Source organism: Adiantum capillus-veneris, chromosome 6, assembly GCF_014529385.1.
Source record: "Adiantum capillus-veneris isolate H3 chromosome 6, ASM1452938v2, whole genome shotgun sequence".
Taxonomy (NCBI): Eukaryota; Viridiplantae; Streptophyta; class Polypodiopsida; order Polypodiales; family Pteridaceae; genus Adiantum; species Adiantum capillus-veneris.
The window spans coordinates 48,761,182-48,784,400 of record NC_140936.1 but is presented as its reverse complement, the minus strand read 5'-3'; the positions used below and the strand labels follow the sequence as shown (position 1 = coordinate 48,784,400).

The 23,219-nt window shown below is 41.5% G+C and overlaps 1 protein-coding gene across 1 annotated transcript; it reads left to right on the top strand.

Moving 5' to 3' along the window:
- The first annotated feature begins 13,958 nt into the window (after positions 1-13,958).
- On the top strand, positions 13,959-17,293 carry LOC147455477 (uncharacterized). The gene is made up of 2 exons (XM_086514250.1): positions 13,959-16,462; positions 16,556-17,293. The coding sequence occupies exons 1-2, from the start codon at positions 15,874-15,876 to the stop codon at positions 16,561-16,563; spliced, it is 597 nt and encodes a 198-aa protein (XP_086370376.1). The 5' UTR covers positions 13,959-15,873; the 3' UTR covers positions 16,564-17,293.
- The last annotated feature ends 5,926 nt before the right edge of the window (positions 17,294-23,219 follow it).

Below are 23,219 nucleotides of genomic sequence, written 5' to 3'. Positions count from 1 at the left end.
CCAAAAATATTCATCTTTTTATAATAGACTTATAATGAGAGAGATTTATTTTAACCTCTTTATATTTTTTCCACCTATATTATTTATATTTGATATGTACATATTTTTTTAGACCCCTCAATATTTGATTTTCTTAGTTATACTATTCACTTATATCATGATCTCAACAATATCTTCAATTATAGACCTACCAAATAAGGTCAAGGGTATGTGGAATGCATGCATGCACCATGGGGAGCTCACTCTTGGAGGTATTCAAAAGAATCATCCAAAGAAGGACCTCACAAGGACCTTGTGCAGTGGATAAAACAGTCGGTTTTGTTGAATTCTTAAAGATCACATGCTCCCCGAATTTGAAAAGGTGATACAAGCAAAAGTTGTAGCTCGTGAGCTGAACTTTCACCTCAAATTTTTTCATATTTTTTTGAGCTACGAGCTGTGAGCTATGATTTTATTGGTGGACCCCAGTTGGCCCATGCTATGCAGCCACACTCCCTCTTCCACTTTATCATTTTCCTCTTTCACACACACTCCTCCCTCTCCTTCCCACTCCCAAACCTGCAACTCCCATGTCCTAATTCACCCTCTTCACCATTGCCACATCTCTCACACCTCCATAGCCTTCATCCTCCATTTCTACACCCTATGTGTCCCCCTTTCTCTCTACATATATGCCCATATTACCATACTCTCTTCAGCTTTGTAAAGAACTTCAAAAAATCAGCAAAAATCCAAGGATAACCTCTGCAAATGAAGGCTTTTATCATGAATTTTCCAAGGTTTGAAGATAACATAGCTTCATCGACACGCGCTACTTCGCCATGCTGACTACTTCTTCTTCCGGTGCTGTAAAGAGGTGAATGTCAACTTCTCCAAAGCTTCAACCTCTCTTTATAAGCTCATCCCTTCACTAAATTTTCTCATCATATATCTCACCATTTGGTGAATGATTTTGTAAATATTTTTTAGTGATAATTACTAACTACTAGCCACTAACCTTATTGTAAAATGCACGCTCTACTAGAGTAGGCACTCCCAAATTATTCACTCAATCCTCTCTCCTTTGATCCTCAATAATTCTCTTCCCTTGAGTCCACATCCATGTGACTCAAAGGACAAGAGAGACCCACCCTCATAAAAATAAAATAAAAAATATGCATAATCTTTTATTCCTTCAAATAAACTTGATTAGGCCTAATCCTAATCGGGGCTTCCAAAACCTATAAATAGAGACCTTCTCTCCCTTGTAAATCATCACATGATCACACTACACCACACCATTCTCAACACATAACACACCACTCTTCAAGCCTAGTTTTGTAGAGTGTGTGCATCGTGAGTGCTCTATTCCATCATTACACATAGGTGCTTGGAGAAGCTTGAAGTTAGTTATGCCATCTAGAGGAGTGGAGTGTATGCCATACTCTTCACCACACTTGTAGCCTACTCTTGTGCATAAATAAGATTTATACTTTTGGGTGCAATTGTATGCTGCAACTATGACTCTTCTCTCCAAATTGACTTGATAAGTTGGCTAATCAGGTGGTTGAAGGTATATTGTCCTTGAAGTTTGTTGTGCCATTTCATGCTTGGTGGTTTGAGGGCTTGTTGAATTGTTTGCCTAAAAGGTCAATTGTAAGAGGGTGCTCGGTGAGAGGGCTCCCGTGACCCTAAGACAATTTGTGTATTGGCAACAAGGTCAAGTTTTGTGTTGTCTCTCTATTTCTCATCAAGCTTTGTGTGCATCTAGTCTTTAAGGCTAAGAGTGAGTTACTCAAGTTGATTTGTGCTCTTCACCTCTCTCTGGCCTGGTGAATGTTTGTGTTTGGTGTGTGTGGCTGTCTTGCATTCCCCTCTCTTTGTGAGTTTGTGTACAAGGAGATATCACGTGCGTCCTAGTTCGCATCTACAACTAGGTGGTGCCCCTTTTCTTGTTTGGTTTTTGGCTGTGGGTTGTTGTTGTCTCTGATTATGCTTTCCCCATACCCAATTGAGCAGCACAGGAGCCTCGAAGGGTGTTTAGAGGCCGATCTTCTTGTTTCCCGCCCAGACCGCCTGAAATTGGTGCCCCCACTGAGGATTGACTTTGTGCTTAGTGTTGTTGTATTGCATGAATGCTTGAATTTTAGCATAATCAAGAAGATTATATGAATCATGAAAACTTGTATGACCGAGTTTAATTTCAATGCAACAAAAATTTATCTAGAATATGGTTTGGATTAGCATAATATAAGAAAGTAAAAAAACATTTTCACATAAGAATCTAGAATTCATGTTGAAAGACGTTTCACAACTTTGTGTAGTTAGTTGATGTCATGAGAGAAAATGATTGTTTGGAACTAATCTTTGTGTGGTTCTAGCATTGAGAGACTATGACACGCTATACCTTTGATGATATCCCAATCTTCTTCGAAAATCTAGAAGAAGATGTTGATGATTTTCTTGCTGATTTTAAAATGGTTTGTCGTATCCTTGGTAAAAAGGATGACATTGAAAAAGGAGATTTTCTATTGCTATGCCTTAGAGGCAACACTGAGCAATGGTTTTGGAGTGTGTCTTCTCAGATTGAAGATGGGTATACCCAAATTTCCAAAGCTTTGAAGACGAGATTCTCTAAATTTCCAACAATGGAGAAAGCATGGGCTTCATTAGGGAGAGTTCAACAACATGGTGAAGACTACTATGCTTATGAGGATATTTTTTCTCGTCAATGGGGAAGATGTGGGTTTAGTTCTATATTTCCAGATTATGTAAAAATGGAGCAATTTATTTTGGGTTTGTCTCCTTTCCTAAAGACTAAGGTTACTTGTAGTGGACCCTCTACCTTTGAAGAAGCGGTCACTATTGCCCGAAGGAAGTTTCACAAGTACTTCTACATCAAAAATGGTTTCCATCATGCTGGAAGAACCAACCACCATGAAAGTGTTTCTATCAAGGAGTCATCTCCTTTGCCATACTTGTCTCCTTCTACTCCGACAAATGTTGAAGAAGTTACTTACATGACAACTGATTATTCAAGTGCTAAAGTGTGTAGTCAAGATTCAAATGTGGAATATTTTTCTTCTACCTTTATCACAAGCATGAAAAAATCGACACAAGATATCTCAAATGGCATTGATGATTCAATAATGGATACATCCAACTTTTTGGCGGAGGATCAATTTCTAGTCCGAGCAGACGAAGCTTTTGTGCAACATGACTTTATGGAGAATGAAGACCTTGAAGGTAACCTTGATCTTATGGAATGTTCTGAGAGTGTATCTTGTTTAAAAGAAGAGAGTGAAGAAGAAGATGAAATCATAGGTGGGGAGATCATGGACCACATTGATCATAAAGAGATGATTGTGTACATGGAATGCCAACTCCAAAACAAAGTAGAAGAGTGTGAGTTGAATCCATGTGAGGATAATCTTCAAGAAGTGTTTGAGGATGTTGAAAAGCATTGGTATGACCCATGTATGTTAAACATGGAGGAACCTATCATGCAAGAAGCCAAAGTTTTCACAAAATCAGACAATAATCCATCAACCTTTGAGGTGGTACAATGTGAGGAGTTACAACCTTGCCAAAGGGGGGGCTTAGAAGGGGATGAAGAACATGGGAGAGTAGTAAAAAATAAAATCATAAAAGGAAACTGTCAGAATGGTATCATTCTCTCCAATGGTGTTTTAGTGGGTGGCTCTCCATTTATGGGACAATCTCTTAGCAAGAAAATCCAAGCTTTTGAAGCCCCAATCATCTTCACATTGGGTTTCACCTCTTCAAAGTCAAATTCTCCTCTCTTCACATATACCTTTCATCGGGGACACCATACCTTCTTAAGTGGAAGAGGACATGAATACTTGGTGATGAACGGATGTTTCCAAACCTTCTTCATTTGGTTCTTTGGTGTATGGAGGTCACACATTGTGATGCTTCTGGTATTCATCATAGATGAAAAACTTGTTGATTGCTACATGTGGATATTTCATCAATCAGTACCAAAATCTATTCTCTTCCAATGTGTTGGAAGCAATGTGTTATTTTTCCACTTCTCTAGAGGATCCCTCACCACTTGATAATGCTATGTCATTTGTTGTAATCCTACTTATCAAGCTCTCCTTCTGAAATATATAGTCCCTGATATTGATTTTGAAAACTTTCTAAGGCCTTAAAATCCTCTTCTTGGAAGCATCTTAACCATGGCAATTGACGCACATGACACAGTTTTGGTTTTTGAAATGAAGACACATCAGACTCACTTTTTCTTGGCATGCAAATGTTTATCCCATTTAGATAAGCAATGTAATGTTTCATTTTTTAAATTTTGTTTGAAAAGTTTCTAAGTGCATGAGGATTGTTGATTTACACTTTAGTGTCTTCAAACATTGAGGCATCAATTTTTAGCTCATTGACCATTGCATTAGCCTACTAGCAAGAATGCAAAAAACATTTCACCCATCACAATATAGATTGCAACCCATAGCACAAATTGGGTCCTAACCATTTAGAAACTTTCTCGGGTTTTAGGTTGCTCAAAAAATCTTGCTCGGGCTACGATAAGATTTGTCTTTGAGGACATTCATGTCAAACTTAGCATGGTCTAAGTAAGAGAAAGGTGTTGTCACTTAAGCAGTTCCTTTAAGTGATCTGAGAAGGAGGATAAAAGGCCATATTAGAACCTTCATCAAGCACAATTTCACTTACAGAAGGGAAGCAAATCAGTACAGAGAATGTTTGAAGGTGTTTCCTTCAGATACCACTATATTTGTAGTAGACTTTACTAAAAATTACTCGTTCAAAGAGAAAAATGAAATACAATCCATGCACTGGCATATTGATCAATGCACCATTTTGGTTCACATAACTTATAGGCATAGCAATGAAGATGTTAGTATTATCAAGCGGATGCTCTAACTTCATCCTCCACCTGCTTCTTTGCATCCTCTAGTCTTGACTTGGAAACTTGCAATCTGTCCTCTGCAATATTCTTCATTGCTGCAAGTACCCTACTATCTCGACGGATTCACCATTGAGTACCCCCCTATATAATGTGCGTTTGTGGGGTAGTAAAAAAACCCCTATTTTAACATGTCTGAATGAATAAAATGACCCCTTATTTTAAAATATTTTTTCAAAATTGAATATAAAACCCCTTATTTTAATATATCTCTGTTAAATTTCCTAAAATGTTTGCATTAAAATACGCCTCCTTTCAAAATCACATTATACATTAACATGATTACATACTGCAACCCCCGAGCCTACTATCCTCCTCTTCCAATTGTACCAGGTACCCTCTTGTAGGCACACTTGACAAGGGTACAAACATACCTTCTATTTTCACTAATGGTCGAGCAGAAGCACCAGTGGTTATGGAACCTCTCCCTCTACCACTCATATGGTCTTCCCAACTCTTGATCTTGCTGTGGAGATCGTGATCATGTCTTTTCTATGAGGCTTTCATTGCCCTCTTTGCAAAGACAACCCATGAAATTTGATGTTTTCTAGGAGATGAGGGGACTGTTGTGCAGTTTCTAATACAAAGGCCTAGGTAAATTGAGTCCCTACTTCATACATGAAGGGACTCTCCAGGTACGCATCCCAATGTCTCCACACAAGATTTTGTAAGAACGCTGATCGCGCATGGTATTCCTTCACTTTCTTTTGACTACCCTGAATAGGATTTGGATATATGAATACATCATCCCACTGCTCCTTAGTAATGTCATTGCTCCCTATCAAGGTACAAGGATCAACCCCCTCCAATGGAAATCCACGCTCTGTATGAAATTCCTCGGCAAGGCGACAAAAATTTGTGTGCACATGTGGTTCGATGTTCTTAACTAGACTTCTACTTGCTTGAAGCAGGTTCTTTGAGGAAGGTGCCATGATGTAATCCACCTGGACAAAATACAGTTAGATCTACCTATAATGATCTAAGTTGAGAAAGGTGCCATGATGCAGTCTACCTGCATAGACCCACCAGACATGGTGTGGTACTCATGCACATATAAATGTAGTAGAGTGGAGTGTAGAATTCATGATCTCATTTAGCTAGTTAAGCTCGCATTGTTAGATGCAGTGTAAATTGGACTTTGCTAAAATAGAGCTACATGCAACATAGAACTAGTGCAACATATGCAGCAACCCGGGCACCCTTGCAGTAGTTGTTAGCAGCAAGCTAATACGGATACCATTTTTTCAAGTTCTCATTGTAAAACACTTATTATTTTGAAAAATCAAGAATATTGTAACTCCTATTTTCTCGGATAAACTCTGTAATTAATGAGCCGGGGCTACAACCTTCTAGATTGTATCATCCTGTCTTTACCGATCTTTGGTAGAACTCCCAAATTATTAGTTTTGACCACTAAAAACCTTGGCTAAGGTATAAAAGCCAATTTTTGAAAGTTATTATTAAGTTTTGGATAATGAAATACACAGCGTGAGCTAACGGCGCTCACTCCTCTCCTTCTCGCGCTTCCTACTCCCTCCCCTATTGTCACATTGCAATCGCGTTTGTTGCATTGCAACCGCAGGTAAGAGCTCTACGCATTGACGTAAATACATCACGATATTTCGTAGCCTTTGGCATCATCGAGCCGCGACCTAATTTCATCATAACTAGGAATTTATACTTTCAAATAAAAAACTAAGCATACGTGGGGTATTGGGGCATCATTCCTAAGCATTCAGATTCATCTGGGTCGAAAACGTCTAGGTCAAAAATCCACTGTTGTTAATAATCGCAATTTTGGAACTTGACCTAAAGTTAGGTTTGAGACCATAAGCATGTGTGCTTAGGTCTTATAAACATGTCTTAGAAGTTTCATTATGTTTGGATGTCATTTGATGATGTAATGGATGTGATTTGTTTGCCGATGAGCGATTGGCTTTTCGTAATTTCAGTCACTTGAGTGTAGCTTGAGTTAGATGCGGGTTGTTAGTTGTTTTCCGAGAGATTGGCAACCTCTTGTAGCCTCTATGCACTAGTCGAGTCAGATTCGTCCCATGGATTGACAATTCAATCGTGGTTCTCGCTAATACTGCAATAAGATAGGATGGTGAGGTTAGACATGCGTCCCACATTTGACGCCATTGCCGGGGATCGAAGAGCCCTAAACTAGGGAAAAACACGAGCGTCTTGTGAAGTTATCCTTTAACTTCTTCTAGGATCGCCTAGACTTCAAAACTTTCTTTTAGAAATCGCATAGCCTAAGATTGTCGTCTTTTGCTGTGTAGAGGTAGCTTGGAAGTAATCGTACTTGGTGAGCGCCTTTAGGATTGTATGATTGTAGAAATAGATTAGGATTTTTAGGATGATTGGTAGACGAGACAAGTCTTAAGATCAATGCTCAGAAAACCATAAAAGACAAGAAAACGAGTATTTGTGGACACTTTCCAGTAGGGTAAGTAGGATCCGAGGTGGAATTTAGAACATTACTCTCTCTCAAAGAATCATTGTGAGTTGTTATTGGAAGTTGCAAAATTTCAGGTCTACAACTAGAAATAGCACGAAAAGACTCGAAACCACTCAATTCGACTGGAGAGTAAGCATAAAAGTTGTATGAACCAATTGGTAAGCTCAAGGACACTTCGAGGTCAAAATTTCAAGAGTTGGCCAAAACTCAAATTATTTACTTTTTCTTGACATTTTAGGCCAAGCTAAGTTTTGACTTGATTCATAGGCTTAAAATAGCTCTTGTAAAGACTGTCTTTGAAAAAATTGCAAAAAAGTGTTCATTTCAAGCTTGAAGTTAATATTCATGATTATTAACTTTCAGCTCAGATTTGACCAAGGTTCATACCATTGACTCATTGCATGTGTACAAACAACTTTTGTAAAGGCACAAAAGATTTGGATAAAAATTGGGTAAAAATTGAAGTTTGTACCGACTTTTTGAATCTTCACTATAAATTTGGGAAAAATTGTCCAAACTTGTTGAAATTTGATTCATAGGCTTATATTGATGTGATAAACATGTGTACATGCTCAGTTGACCAGAAAGGTGCAAAAAGTTATCAGTAGTAAATAATCGTGATTATTTACATCTGCCCTATTTTTTAACTTTTTTAACCAAGTCAGCATACCACTAGTTTTATCATGTTGTAATAAGCCCACAAACCAAATTTGGTAAGGTATGGATCACTGGATTGAAAATTGTGACCAAATTTGCAAAGTTAGTCTACCGACAAAAAATTGATGACCATTTGACAAAAAATTGTCCAAACTTAATGAAACTTGGCTAGCGACCTTAACTTGAGGTGCTCAACAGATCTATGTCAAAGTTGAGACAAAAATTTACAAAAAATTAGCTGGAGTAAATAATTGCGATTATTTACATCTGCTTCAAAACTTGCAAATTTTGCAAATTTGAGTATACCACAAGGTCAAGCATATTAAGTAGATCCCACAAATCAATTTTGGTAAAATATGGACCACAAAAGTAAGACCTAAGCCAGATTCTTGAAATCAGAGTCTGCAAACACAAAACAATTGATAAACTTGATCAGATTTTGTCCAAACTAATTGAAACTTGTCTAGGGACTTTAACAGGTTGTATACTTGCAAACCAAGCCAAAAAGTGAAAAAAAAAACTAGCAAAAGTAAATAATCGTGATTATTTACTATTGCTACCCAGGGACATCAATTTTGACTTTTGAACTTGTAAAGTGTTAGACCAGTATATATAAAGCCACCGGGCAATTTTGGGTTCAATCTGATCCAAATTGGTACATGTTTACTCAGTTTCCAGGTTGCAGATTAATCCTTTGATTTTTTACTAAAGTTGAATCTGAAAGTCAATTGCTGACTCCCATAGCTCGATTTGAAGTGATACACATATACCAGTCACGACAGTTAGCAAAAACTCTAATGTCTTTATAGAAGAACAACTAACTTGATGAAATTTGTACATGAATCAGGTTGCAGACAGGGAATCGGAAATTCAGGAGGGTTGAAATCAAGTCAAGTGGAAATTGATGATGATTCAATCCAAAGGTAAGTACTCTATCCAGGGCTTCACTAGTCTTTATGAACCTTAGATCTGGTTGTGTACTAGTAAATCAAGACATACACAAAGAAACCTCCAGTAGAGTATCCACCGAAGAAAGCGTGAATCCAAGCAATTCCTTGCACACAATTCTTTTAGAGGTCTCATACACTTTTCAGAATCAACATCTGAAATGTCTTCTTACTCAACTCACTCGAAAATCGGAACGACAATGTGCTATAAACATATACTCTCTTTTTATAAGACTAACCACCATGGAGCCCATGTTTATTTAGACCCTAATGAAGAGTATGCTATTTGCATTGATGACCATGGTATTGAGTTTGAAGAAGAGGTTAGGGCAAACAAACAAGGAAAAATGTACATGGACAGAAACAGAACTCAGTATGTACAAGTCGAAAACCCTGATGTGATCAAAAAATGGGGGTTAGAAGTAAACACCATAATCCCATATATGTCAGCAAAAGAAGGACCACCAAATTTAGAATTCACGGGATACGATCAAGTAGATTTGAAGCCTTTGAAACGGCTTAGTACGGATAATCCTAGGATTGGAGTCTATTGCTGGGAGGATAGAAACGTAAAAGATCTTCTGTGGACTTCGCATGCCAAATCAGGACAACTAACGGCCATGAAGATCATCCATATCTTCAAGATCAAAGATAAGAGATCAATAGATCTACCAACCTACCTGTTTAGGGATTGTTATAACAACAAATTTGTTATGATGATTCCTGAGGAGGTAGAGCAAACACCCGGGGGATTCACCATGGAAAAATGACCGCACCACGTAAGTGCAAGGGAGGGGGGTTTACTTACAAGTTATATAAGCGTATAAGTTAGGGGCAGGCCCCAAAAAATTTATCTCCAAATCTTAAAAATAAGGGAGGGGGGTATCAAATTTATTTGGGGAGGGGGGGTGGATTACTTCTAGCGATTGGTCACCGATGTGCACTAGAACTCGGATGAATTTAGGGGTAGTTTTTATCAAGTCACACATCAAATTTTGCATCAAGAAAGTCATAGATAAGGGCTGATTTGGAGCAGGTCAAGGGTTGATTTACACCAACTTTGGATGGATCAAAATTGGATGAGTAGCCAGAGTGCAGGCCGATCGTCGTGCATATAGTTTGAAATTCAAACTAAGACACATTGAGGATGCATCTAGTTATCAACATAAGCGGTTCCTTAGTACATTGCTAGTCACTATGCTACACACTCTTTGACTAGTTTTACTATGTTAGATCATGTGAGACCTAAATTTTATATGTAAGATAGGGGTATGATATTTTTCTTTATTGATTGTCGTATAAGCGTAGAAAGGGGGGTCATATTACCTAATATGAGTCGTATATGGGGGTTTGATCAAAGCTATTCGCTTGCAGGTGGCATCTTGTTTTGTATATAGAGTGAATCCCCCGTGAGCAAACCAAATACCAAGGGTATTCCATAAGGGATTGGATATTGGGACAAGTACCAGAAACAATTCCAAGAGATAAACACCGTGAGAGACCATCTGAGAGTAATGTTAAGAAACCAGAAACCACCTCATCACAAAGAAAACCGGGTGACACTAAGGCCTGTCCAGGGCTACATGAGTCACTATTTCCAATAGACTCATTTGAAGGACTCGGAACAGGACCAACTGTTAGAAGACCGGGAGTTGAACCAAACAGACGCGTCAAACCAGTTGATTTTCAAAAATGGGTTAGAAACTAGAGTGGATCAGGGGATCCATACGACCACTTAGCAAGCTTTAAGCAAGTGCTAAGAGAAGCATTTTGCCTATGATGTGTACAATTGTCAATTTTATGCTTGTCAATTTTGCAAACAATGCGTCTTGTGGGTGACTATTTTGGGTCTATTATCTACCCTTGCACTTTTTTTAAAAAGTGAATCAAGTACAATATGGTTGATGGGTGGCAGGGCATTCAATGCCCTGTCACCAAAAAAAATTTCTCTCGGGCGTCGCTATAACCGTCGCTATTTATGGCTCTGTAGCGTCGCTATGAGCGTCGCTATAGACTTCTGTGTAACCGTTGCTATAACCGTCGCTATGACCGTCGCTATGAGCGTCTCTATATAGCAACGCATATAGCGACGCATATAGCGACGCCTATAGCGTCGCATATAGCGACGCTATTAGCTACGGTTTTAGCGACGCCGGGGGTTATAAAAACCCAGTGTATTTCCGTCGCTAACAGCGTCACAAGAGCACACAACCTCTTGTAGTGTTAAGTCACCTTCTACAAAAGGATCTACCAAAGATCTGTCAAAGGACAACTATCTTTTGTAACTTTTGTTGCATGAAGCATGAACGTAACTCAAGCCAAAATACCAAGGGGCCAAACGATAAAAATCTTGTTAAGGACTCGGAAGCACTCTCTTTGGAAAAGATGTTTCATGATGGTACATGAATATACCATCATTCTGGGGGAGGGCTAATGATAGCCATTTTTTTGGCTGTTCAAAATTGCCTTAGTGAGCTACCTCACCCTATCAAATCACTCAAACACTTTGGTTATCCTCGCCCTTTTATTGTACATAGGCGTGTGTGAGTTAGGAGACTTTTTCCATATCTCCTTAAAAACCCTCAATTAGCTAGTCACTGAGCTAGTTGAACCAAAAAAATAAAAGATAATAATAAAGCATATTATGGCCTCTTTGTGTATAAATATCTCATTGTATATAGGGCGGATTATATATAGAAAATTTTTATAATTATTTTGGTACTTTATTTAAATATTTATACCTAGGTGTGTATTTTATTAGACCTATATATGCCTTCTTTTATCCTCTTGTACTATAAGTATATTTTTTGCCAATGTACACATCCTCTAACCTCATATTTTTCTTTTATACAAATCACCCCCACATTTTCACCCTCACCCTTGTGTGAAAACAAGAAAACCGGATCCTACTCCCTTAGTCACTTCTATTATATGATTCTCATTTACTTGCATACTTTTCCTCTTTCACCCAAAATAATACAAAAGAGGGACCATATCCTATAATTCCAATATCTTTTCTCATATCCATAATTTTTTTTAATGTACCCATTATTCTAACACCATCTGCTCATTGAGCTAAAATCCATGAATAGTCCATACACTAGTCCCACCATGTATATATTTCTTTATTCACCAATAACCCTCTTCATGCATGTGTAAAGATAACTTGAATGCTCTGTATCATGATAGGACAAAGGAGGGGCTCACTCTTGGATGCATTGTACAAATTCGACAAAGGAGGGGGCCACTAAAAGACTTTTACATGCATAAAAAACAAGCTTGAAGGTGAGATTTCTCGAACCTATCTCCGCTTGGAATTTGAAGAAGTGACTAACATACAAAATGTATCCCACAAACCAAAATAATCACCTCCATTTTTTTCAAAACTTTTGGAGCTACAATCCGTGAGATATGAATTTAAAGGTAGACGCCAATCTGCCCACTTTTTCTCACAAGTCACCCTAGTCTTCTCTCACCTCCCTTCACACTTCTACACCCACACACACACTCATTTCTCTCCATCCCTCACTCAAACCTTCAACTTTCATGGCTTCTTTAATCTTCTTCAACATTCCCATCTCTCCCTTACTCCATAGCTCAAAGATTATCATCTCTACACACATATAGCTCAATTTCTCTCTCTAGAATCAAACTCATATTACCATAACCTTTTCATCCTTTCAAAAAAAAAGAAAAAATCAGCAAAAAACCAAGCTCAAGCTCTAAACAAGGAGGAGTTTTATGTTGGAAATTTCAACTTTCTTATGGTCACAAAGACGATGGTACAGCTGAAGATGGTCGGCGGCCTGTGGAAGTGCAAGAAGCCTAAGCATGGCAATTTGCGGGCAAATGACGGGGGCATTGAACAGGTGCTTGATGCAATTAGGAGACAGGTGCATAGGGATGGAGCACTTGCTAGCAGAAGCTGCGAGGGTTTTTTGCTATTACAGGTGAAGGAGTAAGTGTAGATATCACAAGCTTGGAAATGGGACAAGGGGTGCTAGATACAGGTGCTATGAAGTTGGTGATATAGGATTTTGGGCGGGCTGTTTGCACGACACTCCATTGCCAAGCCGTGTATGCCAAGTAGGAGGTCATGATGATTGCAATTGTTTTTGGCGAGGTCTCCTCTCAAGAATGCCACCATTCCAAGGTCTACTTTCATGAAGATGCGCATGGTCTTGGATGCTCGCCATACAAAAGCTTGGATCTCTGCACCAACAGGAGACGCTCGGCATCATCATGATCAAATGGACTTGGTTGCTCCTGGGAACATTGCCCAAGTAGGGAATTAAAAGGAAAAAAAAGGAATTTTAAAGGTGGCCACGGGGAAAAAATGGACTGCAGTTAGAGAGGTGGTGCTGCAGCCATGTGGAAGATTGAAAAGGGAGGCCGCCATCTCTGAGAAGGGTGCATGCCAGGAAAGCAAGGGGAGCCATTTACCTGGCATGCGAGAGGAAAGGAGCGCCACCTAGTGGCCTGCATGCCAAAAGCAAATGAGGTGGCGTCATTGGAGAGGAGGGAGCTCAAGGGAATGGACCCAGATGCACAAAAAGAGGAGGGGAGGAGATGGCCGAGTGAGAGCTCACAGGGTGACCGCAGCGGGCCACTAGCGCTGCAGTTGAGAGAAAGGGCCATGCAAAGAGGGTCGCCATATCCAGCAGGAGTTGGTGTCTAGGAGCCGAGTACAGGTGAGGAAAAGGAGGGCCGTGAGCAGGCTCGGGTGACAGAGAAGGGCTAGGAGCGCGGTTGGCAGAGGGGCTCAGCCATGAGTAGATAGCAAGGTCGTGAGTTGCAAGGAGACGAGCTCGGGGCTTGAGATTGGGGAGTTGTAGATGCCAGGAGCTGCGAGGACTGCAGTGAAGTGCAAAGGGCGGTAGTGCAACCATACGGGCAGCGCTATAGTAGGAGATGGGGAAGCCTTGAAGGTGGCTTCGCATAGCACAATGCAGGGAGAACGAAAGGGGCAGCCCATGGTGTTTGAGGGCGGTACATGAGGAAGGCGCCAAGGAAAATGAGGAGGGAAGCAAGCTGTGAGAGGAGGAGAGTCAAGAAGTGGAATATGGAGCTCTACCTTAGGGAGTTGCCATGCTTAAAGGACGAGGAGAAAGGGTTGCCAATAGCGCTACAAGGATTGCTACCGTAGCCCAATAAGGAAGGGTTGTCCGAAGCCTCGAGCTACAGAGAAGAAGGAGCGCCATATCGCAATAACGAGGGGCGCCATCAATAAGGGTTGGCAGGACGACCCCTCATGATCTGGGAGAGCTGCAAAACAGGGCTGTCGGGTTTTTTCACATGGATTAATGAAGCAAGGCAAAGCGTAAAGGCTTCAAGGCATATTTGTTATTAGTACCATCATTGTACCCACTTTTTTTTTGTGTTGGTATTTAGCTACCATCTTCTGGTCTATTCGTCGTCTCATGCATAACACCCATGGTAGCATTGGCTCCGGGTCTTTTTTGTGTGTGTGTGCAGAGAGAGAGAGAGAGAGAGAGAGAGAGAGAGAGAGAGAGAGAGAGAGAGAGATTGGGCGGGCTTAGTGTGTGTGGTTGAAGATTTGGTGAGGGTACTATGCACTAGAAGGTATGGAAATGTGTTGTCAATCCAATTATGCTTGGAATTTATAAGTGATTGTGTGTATTCAGTGGTGCTCCAAGGAGAGTCTAGTAGTAGAGCTTTACAGAAAGAGTGCATGTGTGTGTGATTCTTTGTGGGTAGGGATGCGGACTATTACCTTGGGCTATAGAGGCAGTGTATTGTGTGCAGGGTGTTGTTCCCGTTTTGCCCATCCCATCAATGGTGTCCCCACGGAGGACCTACTGATTGCTCCTTGGTGAAGTCGAAGACGGTGTCACGGTTTGAAGAGCAGGATCTAACAAGAATGGCATGGTCGGATTTTTCTACTTTTACAAGTGCTGAAGATGATGAGGTTTGGCTGCAAGACTACGGCCTATTTCTGCTGGAGAGCGGCTTGTCAAGAGAAGAGGGAGTGGCCCAAGCTTTCTCGCTCCTGGTTCGTGGAAAAGAAAAGGTATGGTATGAGAGCTTACAAGCTGAAGAAAAACAATATTGGAGCACACTGGAAGCGGCATTCCGAGGCCGATATGTGGCCAACACAGAGTGGAGTGGAGTGAAGTGAAGCAGATGATGGACAACCTAAAGCAAAGCCTTAACGGTGATTTCCGAGCATTCGTATGGGAGTTCGAGGCCATATGGAGCAAGTTGGTTAAGGTAACTGTTGTAGAGCATGCAGATTTTTTGAAGATGACCAAGTTTGTGGACTTCTTGCATGTAAAAGTGTGTGATAAAGTCGAGATAGATGGACCATGCACGTACGAGGATGCAGTAGCCTATGCGCAGAGTAGGACAAAGAAGATTTTAAAGAAGCAACGGGAAAAGAAGGTTCTGGCGAGTCCATTGGTACCAAGGACAATTGCTAGGGAAGAGCTTCAGGTAATCCGACCCTTTGTTGATGCACATGTGGTAGCAGCGGATAGGCATGATGACATAGTATAGACAATCCCGTGTGGGCCTATGAGACCTCAGCAGAAGCTGCAGAGAGGAGTCTATCGAGTACCGCCTGATGTGCTTGACCAAGTGCCTTCCAGAAAGCAAGCAGTGGAGAAGATATCTGAAAGGCCAAAGCCTGTGAGTTTGTGGAGAAAGACGAGGTGTATTCGAGCTATAGCAGTGCCTTGGATACGGGCATCACATGGGAAATGGAGTCCGCTTTCTCAAAGTATGAGACATATGATGTTATGCATGTCGATAAGGTGGTCAAAGAACAGCAGGTTGGAGGTGAAGAGTCAGTTTGCAAAGACTAGGGGGTTGGGAAACCCTCTCTTGGGCCTTGTGATGGTCAGGCCATGTTGACTAAAGAAGAATGTCTTGATGAAGATGACTGGAGGTTCGATGATCCAGTGGTCGATGTAGATGACGAGTTGCAGGTTTTGGTTGCTAAAGCTATGGCAAGAATACAAGGTATGCAAGGCTTGCCCCCTTTTCCAATGCTGTTTGACGAGTTTACAGTTGAAGATATGCCAGTGTCTACTTTGGACGATCAGTTGCCACAGGTTGGTGCCATGTTGTTGATGGATGTGTTGCTAAAGGTTGTTATGCAAGCGTCTCTATGCCGATTGCTATACGTTATCTTGTTTGAAGACACTCATGCTATGGCGAGCTCTCTAGCCGATAGGTGGGCAACAGATGAGGTAAAAGGTTTGCAAGGTGTACAGGCTTATTTTATGGGTGAAGATGGCTCATGCATGAAGTTTTTTGAAGGGCTATGTGATCAAGAGCTACATGCATGGTTGGCTTACAGATTTATAGGTGCAAAGCGGGAATGGTTTGTATATGTTTTAAAGCTGGGTGGTACTGCTGAAAACCATCAGTTTGACCCAGGGGGGGCCTACATTGCGCTTGGGGAAGCTCGAGGCTTTCCATTTGATCTGGGAGGTTTGTGCAACTGATAAGATCTCCCTCTCTATCTAGCTATACAGTTTACATCTAGCTTCTTATTATGTTGTCATATTGTCACTTCTTATGCAGTTTTCTAATATCTAAATAATACTATCGTTGAGCATGAATGCTCAACGAGGGGTTGGGCAATGATGGTACAACTCAAGATGGTCAGCCTATGAAAGCGCAAGAAGCCTAGGCATGGAAGTTTGCAGGCAAATGACGGGGGCGTTGAACAGGTGCTTGATGTAGTTAGGAGATAGGTGCACCGGGATGGAGCACTTGCTAGCAGAAGTTGTGAGGGTTTTTTGCTATTACAGGTGACAGGAGTAAGTGTAGATATCACAAGCTTGGAAATGGGACAAGGGGTGCTGGATAGAGGTGCTATGAAGTTGGTGATATAGGATTTTGGGCGGGCTGTTTGCACGACACTCCACTGCCTAGACGTGTATGCCAAGTAGGCGGTCATGATGATTGCAATTGTTTTTGGCGAGGTCTCCTTTCAAGAATGCCACCATTCCAAGGTCTACTTTCATGAAGATGCACATGGTCTAGGATTCTCGCCGTACAAAAGCTTGGATCTCTACACCAACAGGAGATGCTCGGCATCATCATGATCAAATGGATTTCGTTGCTCGTGGGAACATTGCTCACGTAGGGAATTAAAAGGGGAAAAAAGGAAGTTTAAAGGTGGCCACAGGGAAAAAACGGGCTACAAGTAGAAGGGTGCGTGCCAGGAAAGCCAGGGGAGCCATTTTCCTGGCATGCGAGAGGAAAGGATCTCCACCTAGTGGCCTGCATGCCAAAAGCAGATAAGGTGGCGTCATTGGAGAGGAGCGAGGTCAAGGGAATGGACCCGGATGCAGGAAAAGAGGAGGGAAGGAGATGGCCGAGTGAGAGCTCACGGGGTGACCATAGCGGGCCACTGGCGCTGCAGTTGAGAGAAAGGGCCATGCAAACAGGGCCGCCATAGCCAGCAGGAGCTGGTGTGTACGAGCCGAGTACAGGTGAGGAAAAGGAGGGCCATGAGTAGGCTCGGGTGACAGAGAAGGGCCAGAGCGCCGTTTGTAGAGGGTCTCAGCCCATGAGTAGATAGCAAGGACGTCAGTTGCAAGGAGACGAGCTTGGGGCTTGAGATTGGGGAGTTGTAGATGCCAGGAGCTGCGAGGACTGCAGTGAAGTGCAAAGGGCGGTAGTGCAACCATAAGGGCAGCGCTACAGTAGGAGATGAGGAAGCCTTGAAGGTGGCTTCCCATAGCACAAAGCAGGGAGAATGAAAGGGCCAGCCCATGGTGTTTCGAGGGCGGATCATGAGGAAGGCGCCAAGGAAAATGAGGAGGACAACAAGATGTGAGAGGAGGAGAGTCAAGAAGTGGAATATGGAGCCCTACGTTAGGGAGTTGCCATGCTTAAAGGACGAGGATGAAGGGTTGCCAATAACGCTACAAGGATTGCTACAGTAGCCCAATAAGGAAGGGTTGCCAATAGCGCTACAAAGATTGCTACCGAAGCCCTGAGCTAGAGAGAAGGAGTGCCATATCGCAATAAGGAGGGGCGCCATCAATAAGGGTTGCCAGGACGACGCCTCAAGATCTTGGAGAGCTGCAAAACGGGGCTGCCGGGTTTTTTCACATGGATTAATGAAGCAAGGTGAAGCATAAAGGCTTCGAGGCATATTTGTTATTAGTGCCATCATTGTACCCAGTTTTTTTTGTGTTGGTATTTAGCTACCATCTTCTCCTCTATTCGTCGTCTCGTGCATAGCACCCATGTTAGAATTTGGCTCCTGGTCTTTTGTGTGTGTGTGTGTGCACACACACACACACACACACACATAGAGATTGGGCGGGCTTAGTGTGTGTGGTTGCAGATTTGGTGAGGGTACTATGCACTAGAAGGTATGGAAATGTGTTGGTGGCGAGCCAATTATGCTTGGAATTTATAAGTGATTATGTGTATTCGGTGATGCTCCAAGGCAAGTCTGGTAGTAGAGCTTTACAGAAAGTGTGCATGTGTGTGTGATTCTGTGTGGGTAGGGGTGCAGACTATTACCTTGGGCTATAGAGAGGTAGTGTATTGTGTGCAGGGTGTTGTTCCCTTTTCCCCCATCCCAACGACACCGACAGAGTTTTACAACCGCTTCTTTCACTAAAGGAGTTAGGTTGAAAATTCCCTTTCCATCTTGTGGTTTCCATCAAATTGTGTATATTCTCATCATTCTCTTACTTTTTATCATTGTATAAATCATGTTATGCACCTTGAGTGCATATGCCATGTAATTTTACCCCATCCTACTAACTACAAACTACTAACATTAATGACTAACCCTTCTTGTAAATTGCACCCTCTACTATCTACTAGAGTAGGCACCTCCAAGTTACTCACCTCTCTCTCCTTTTACTCTCAATAATTCTTCCCCTTGATCGCACATCCATGTGACTCAAGGGATAAGGAAGACCCATTGTCATTTTCAAAATCAGAAGTATTACATAATCTTTTGTATTAACAATAAAATTGATTAGGTCTAATCTTAATTGAGGCTCCCAAAAACCTATAAATAGAGCCCATTCCCTTTTGTAAAGGGCATGATCTCTACACTATTGCTCACTACTTGGAGTGTACTATTCACTATCTTAGTTGTAGGGAGAGAGTGAGCTCTCTATACACCATTACTTGTGGTGTATAGGAAAGCTTCTTTGAGTTAGTTGTAACATTGCAAGGGAGTGAGTGATTCATAACTTCCAATCAAAGTTGTACCTTCTCTTGCACATCAATTGAATCAATAATTTGGGTGCAATCACATTTCAAAACACTCTTCGGTCTCTCCAATTCATGCTTGGCAACCTCATCTTGTTTGGTTTAAGGTGACGCGTTCTCATTTTGAGATTCTTTTGTAGTATTTGCTTTTACGGGACTCAAGAGCTCTTGTGTTTGCTTTTTGTTGCTTGAGAAAACATTATAAGAGGGCTGTATGGTGAAAGGGTTCGCATAACCCTAAGATAATATGTATCTTGCAACATCATCAAGCTTAATTGTGTCTCTTGACTCTCCTCCAAGCTGTTTATATACCCGTATCAAACATTAAAATTGAAGTTAAATCCTTGCACAAAACTCTGTGTGTGTGTGTGTGTGTGTGTGTGTGTGTTTGGTGTTTGGTGTGTGTATTTGTAGAATTGATATTAGTGATAGTGTACCCTTCCTTCTTGCTTGTATTGTTTAGGGATTCTCCTCTTTTGCATCCTAGTTTGCTATATAACTAGGTTGTGCCCCTTCACTTGTTATTGGCTGTGGGTTTGTTGTTGTTTTGGTTGTTTATTCTAGCCCCAGCCCCAATTGAGCAACACGGGAGCCTTGAGGGGTGTTTAGAGGTCACCTCTCTTGCTTCCCGACCGCCCCGGAACGCCTCACTAGGTACACAATGGTAGAGGCTTCAATAGTAGTTTACAGACTCCGATTGCACCATGGGCTACAAAAGAGGAACAAGAGAGACAAGACAACCCTACTTTCCAGAAAAGGATTGATAGGTCTCAAGGACCAATGATAGATCAAGAATTGCAAAGGCAAGTTCAAGAAAGGTATTCCCCACAACTTGGAGTGCCATAGTTGGTTCACATCCCTCAAGCACCTCAATGGAGACCATTAGAAAACCTGTGGAGAGAACCATGAGCAAGGGTCATGATAAGTATGGGACATTAGGTTCCATTTGCGAGCCCTATCAATAGGCCATCAGCTAAAAGCTTGGTAGCAGCAAATGAAGATGATATAGGAGCCACATAGCAGATATTGAACAGAGTCAGTATGTGGTCTCTAACCATTGCTGAAGAAAACAGTATGTTGCATATCAGAGAGGATAATATGCAAATGGAACATGATAACCTATTGAGCATAGTACAAGTTACCCATATGAAAGTTGAGCAAGCCAAAAAGGAGCTTGCTACAACACTAAGAGAGACTGAGAGCAAACGAGATACTCTAACACTAGAAATGGTAGAGTTCTTGAGAGAAGTCAAGACTCTCCAAGAAGAAAAAGAAAGGATGGAAGAAGAGCCGGAGGAAGCCAAAGATGAGGTGCCGGAGCTGAAAGAAAATTTAGAGCTTCAAGACTTTACAATAAAGAGATTAAGGGCAACTCCAAGGGCTGTACGAGCAAGTACATGGGTAGATAGTCAAGTTATGCAAGCCTTGGAAGCTCAAATCACTGCAGTCCAAAAGGAATTATGGCTGGATCAAAGACCACGAATGCATATGGTAGAAGGATCTCTAGCCGCAGAGAAAAGACTGAAATTTGAGCACAAAGAGCTTCAATAGGAACATGAAGAGCTCCAACAGAAACTGGCTACACTACAAGAAATGTTGGTTGACCAAGCACAAGAAGATACTAAAAGAGTGTTGGCTCAACAACAAATAGAAGAATTACAAAGAGAGATATTCGAAGCAAGGACACAAGAAACGAAACCAGGGCCAAGTGAAATACGAACAAATGCCAGAGATGAGCCAATGGAATTTCTCGAGGGTGCAGAAGATATTCAGCACCAAGAACAGATAGAGACACAAGCGAAAGAAAGACAATCATTGACTACCAAGCCTCAAGGTTTTGATAGAAAAGTCCATAGGAGAGAACCACAAGGCAGCTTTGGAATGGGAGAATGTTGCATTCTGTAGGAGTCCAAGGGCTGGCCACAAATGTACAATGGATGCAACCGACACTCCCATATCCTCTCCTAAAGTATGAAGTGATGATGATCGAGTAGAGGGTCGAGGCAGAAGCTAAGGAGGCAATATATGATGGAGATGTCAAGAATACAGAGGCTATAGAAAAAATAGTGGACTCCCAACCAAGATGGAGAAAAGTCTGGAAGTACCCAATATTTTTGAAATACTTGGTGAAGCCCTAGAAATCATCAGGGATGACCTTCTATTTTGCCCAATCCCTCATGTCCGTACATGGGCAAACCATTTCAAAATCCTAAAGAGACATCCCAACTGGCTTAATTACCCCTCACTGCCACATGGTTTTCCCATGTCCCAAACTATTTCAAAATACTAAAGAGACATCCCAACTGGCTTAATTACCCCTCACTGCCACTACCCAAGGAAGGAGAAAGAATAAGTTTCTCTTATATGGTGAAAACCCTGAAGGGCACTATTAAGACTTTCATTGGCTCTCTTGACTTGACATTTGTGATGAGTAAGAAAATCTGCAGAACCTTGTTGGCTTGCATTGAAGTGTTCGTGCCCTCCAAAGCTACAGACTCAACATTCCTGTCAATGGGCGACACTATCACCACCACGATGACATATGATTTTTCAAAGCAGCCATCTCCAGAGGTATTACATTTGCTCTATCAAAGGATCATGTTCTTACCCAGCTACCACATGCAAGCTTTTGAGGAAGCCTTCTACACCGGATTCTTCACATATGATAGCAAAATATTCGGCCCCACAGTCACCTTGGGCAATGCAAGATACAAATCATACCTGAAGTTGCTAAAGCCCCAAGGATTCCATTGACACTAGGACAGTTTTCACCAGAAGCAAAAGATCAAGATCCGTCATGTCGGGGATGACATGGATGCGGAAGGGGGGAGTGTTGATGATGGAATAGAGAAGAAGTTTCCCCAACTTGTTGTATCACTATTTTTGAAGCGGAATGATATTTTTTGTAATATTTCAGCAGCCATTAGACTTTGTGGGAACAAGCCTTTAGGGAGTAATTGTATATAAGCTAAATTTTGTAACCCTAAGCACAACTTTGAATTAATCAAACGGTAGTTTACTATGCACTATGTCTGAGAGAGAGAGAGACTGAGAGAGAGAGTGTGCTTTCTTCTCTTCCCTACGTGCCCAACGGAAGGTCCATTGTGAAAGCGACACTGCCAATGTGTTAGCAACAAGGAGTGCTTCCATCCAATGCCAAGTTTGTACAATTTTGGCGACATCATGAAGAGAGATCCTACTAGCTTTTGGGTGAGTTTTCTTGAAAATCGGGTGTCTGTTTGATGATTTCTTTATACCTATGGGTTCATAGCGAGTAGAGATATGCATTAGGACCATGCACAATGAAAAATGGTGAGCTGTATTTTGTTGCATGTCCTTATACGCAATTGTTGTACGAGGTAGTTTGAGGTCGTACACCAAGTCATAGTCCATAGGGTATTGATCTTTTGATAAGGAGAGTGTATCCTGTGAGTTTCATGACATTTTGAATGCATTTGGCCTAGTTTCGGATAGAATGAGCATCATAGGTTGGGTTGATTTCATTAGCACATAGAACGCTTTGATTTGATTTCCTCGATTAGAGATTGTCTTAAAAGGTTGAGAAGGTGCTTGGCATCCATCTTCTTGTTTCCATGCGCCTACGAGTTAAGCTTTGTCATCAGGCGACATGGAGTTGTTGGTTTTGTTCTCGCTATGCTAGCGTCCGCTCGCGGTGTATCCACCAACAAAGACAAATGAACCTGCAATCTTAGAGTAGTGATCAAGCATAACACCAATAGAGATTTCACTCATATCATTTGGCTTGGAGAACCACCCCTGCAAGAGCATGTTATCCGAATGAATATTGTTCATACCATCAAAGTGATAGCACCCAGGATCTAAGAGCCATTTCTTAGTTTTTTTAGAGTGGACAGCTTGTGAATGGACTGCCACACGAGCTTCACCTTGAGAGATCACATCTTCTTCACTAGCTCTCACAATCCCAACTTCTATGAAATCTTTCTTATCAGCCATGAATACAAACAAATGTAGCTTT

What these genes read in the sequence shown, in the direction of transcription:
- LOC147455477 (XM_086514250.1), top strand. Translation starts at nt 15,874, where the DNA reads ATGTTGACTAAAGAAGAATGTCTTGATGAAGATGACTGGAGGTTCGAT.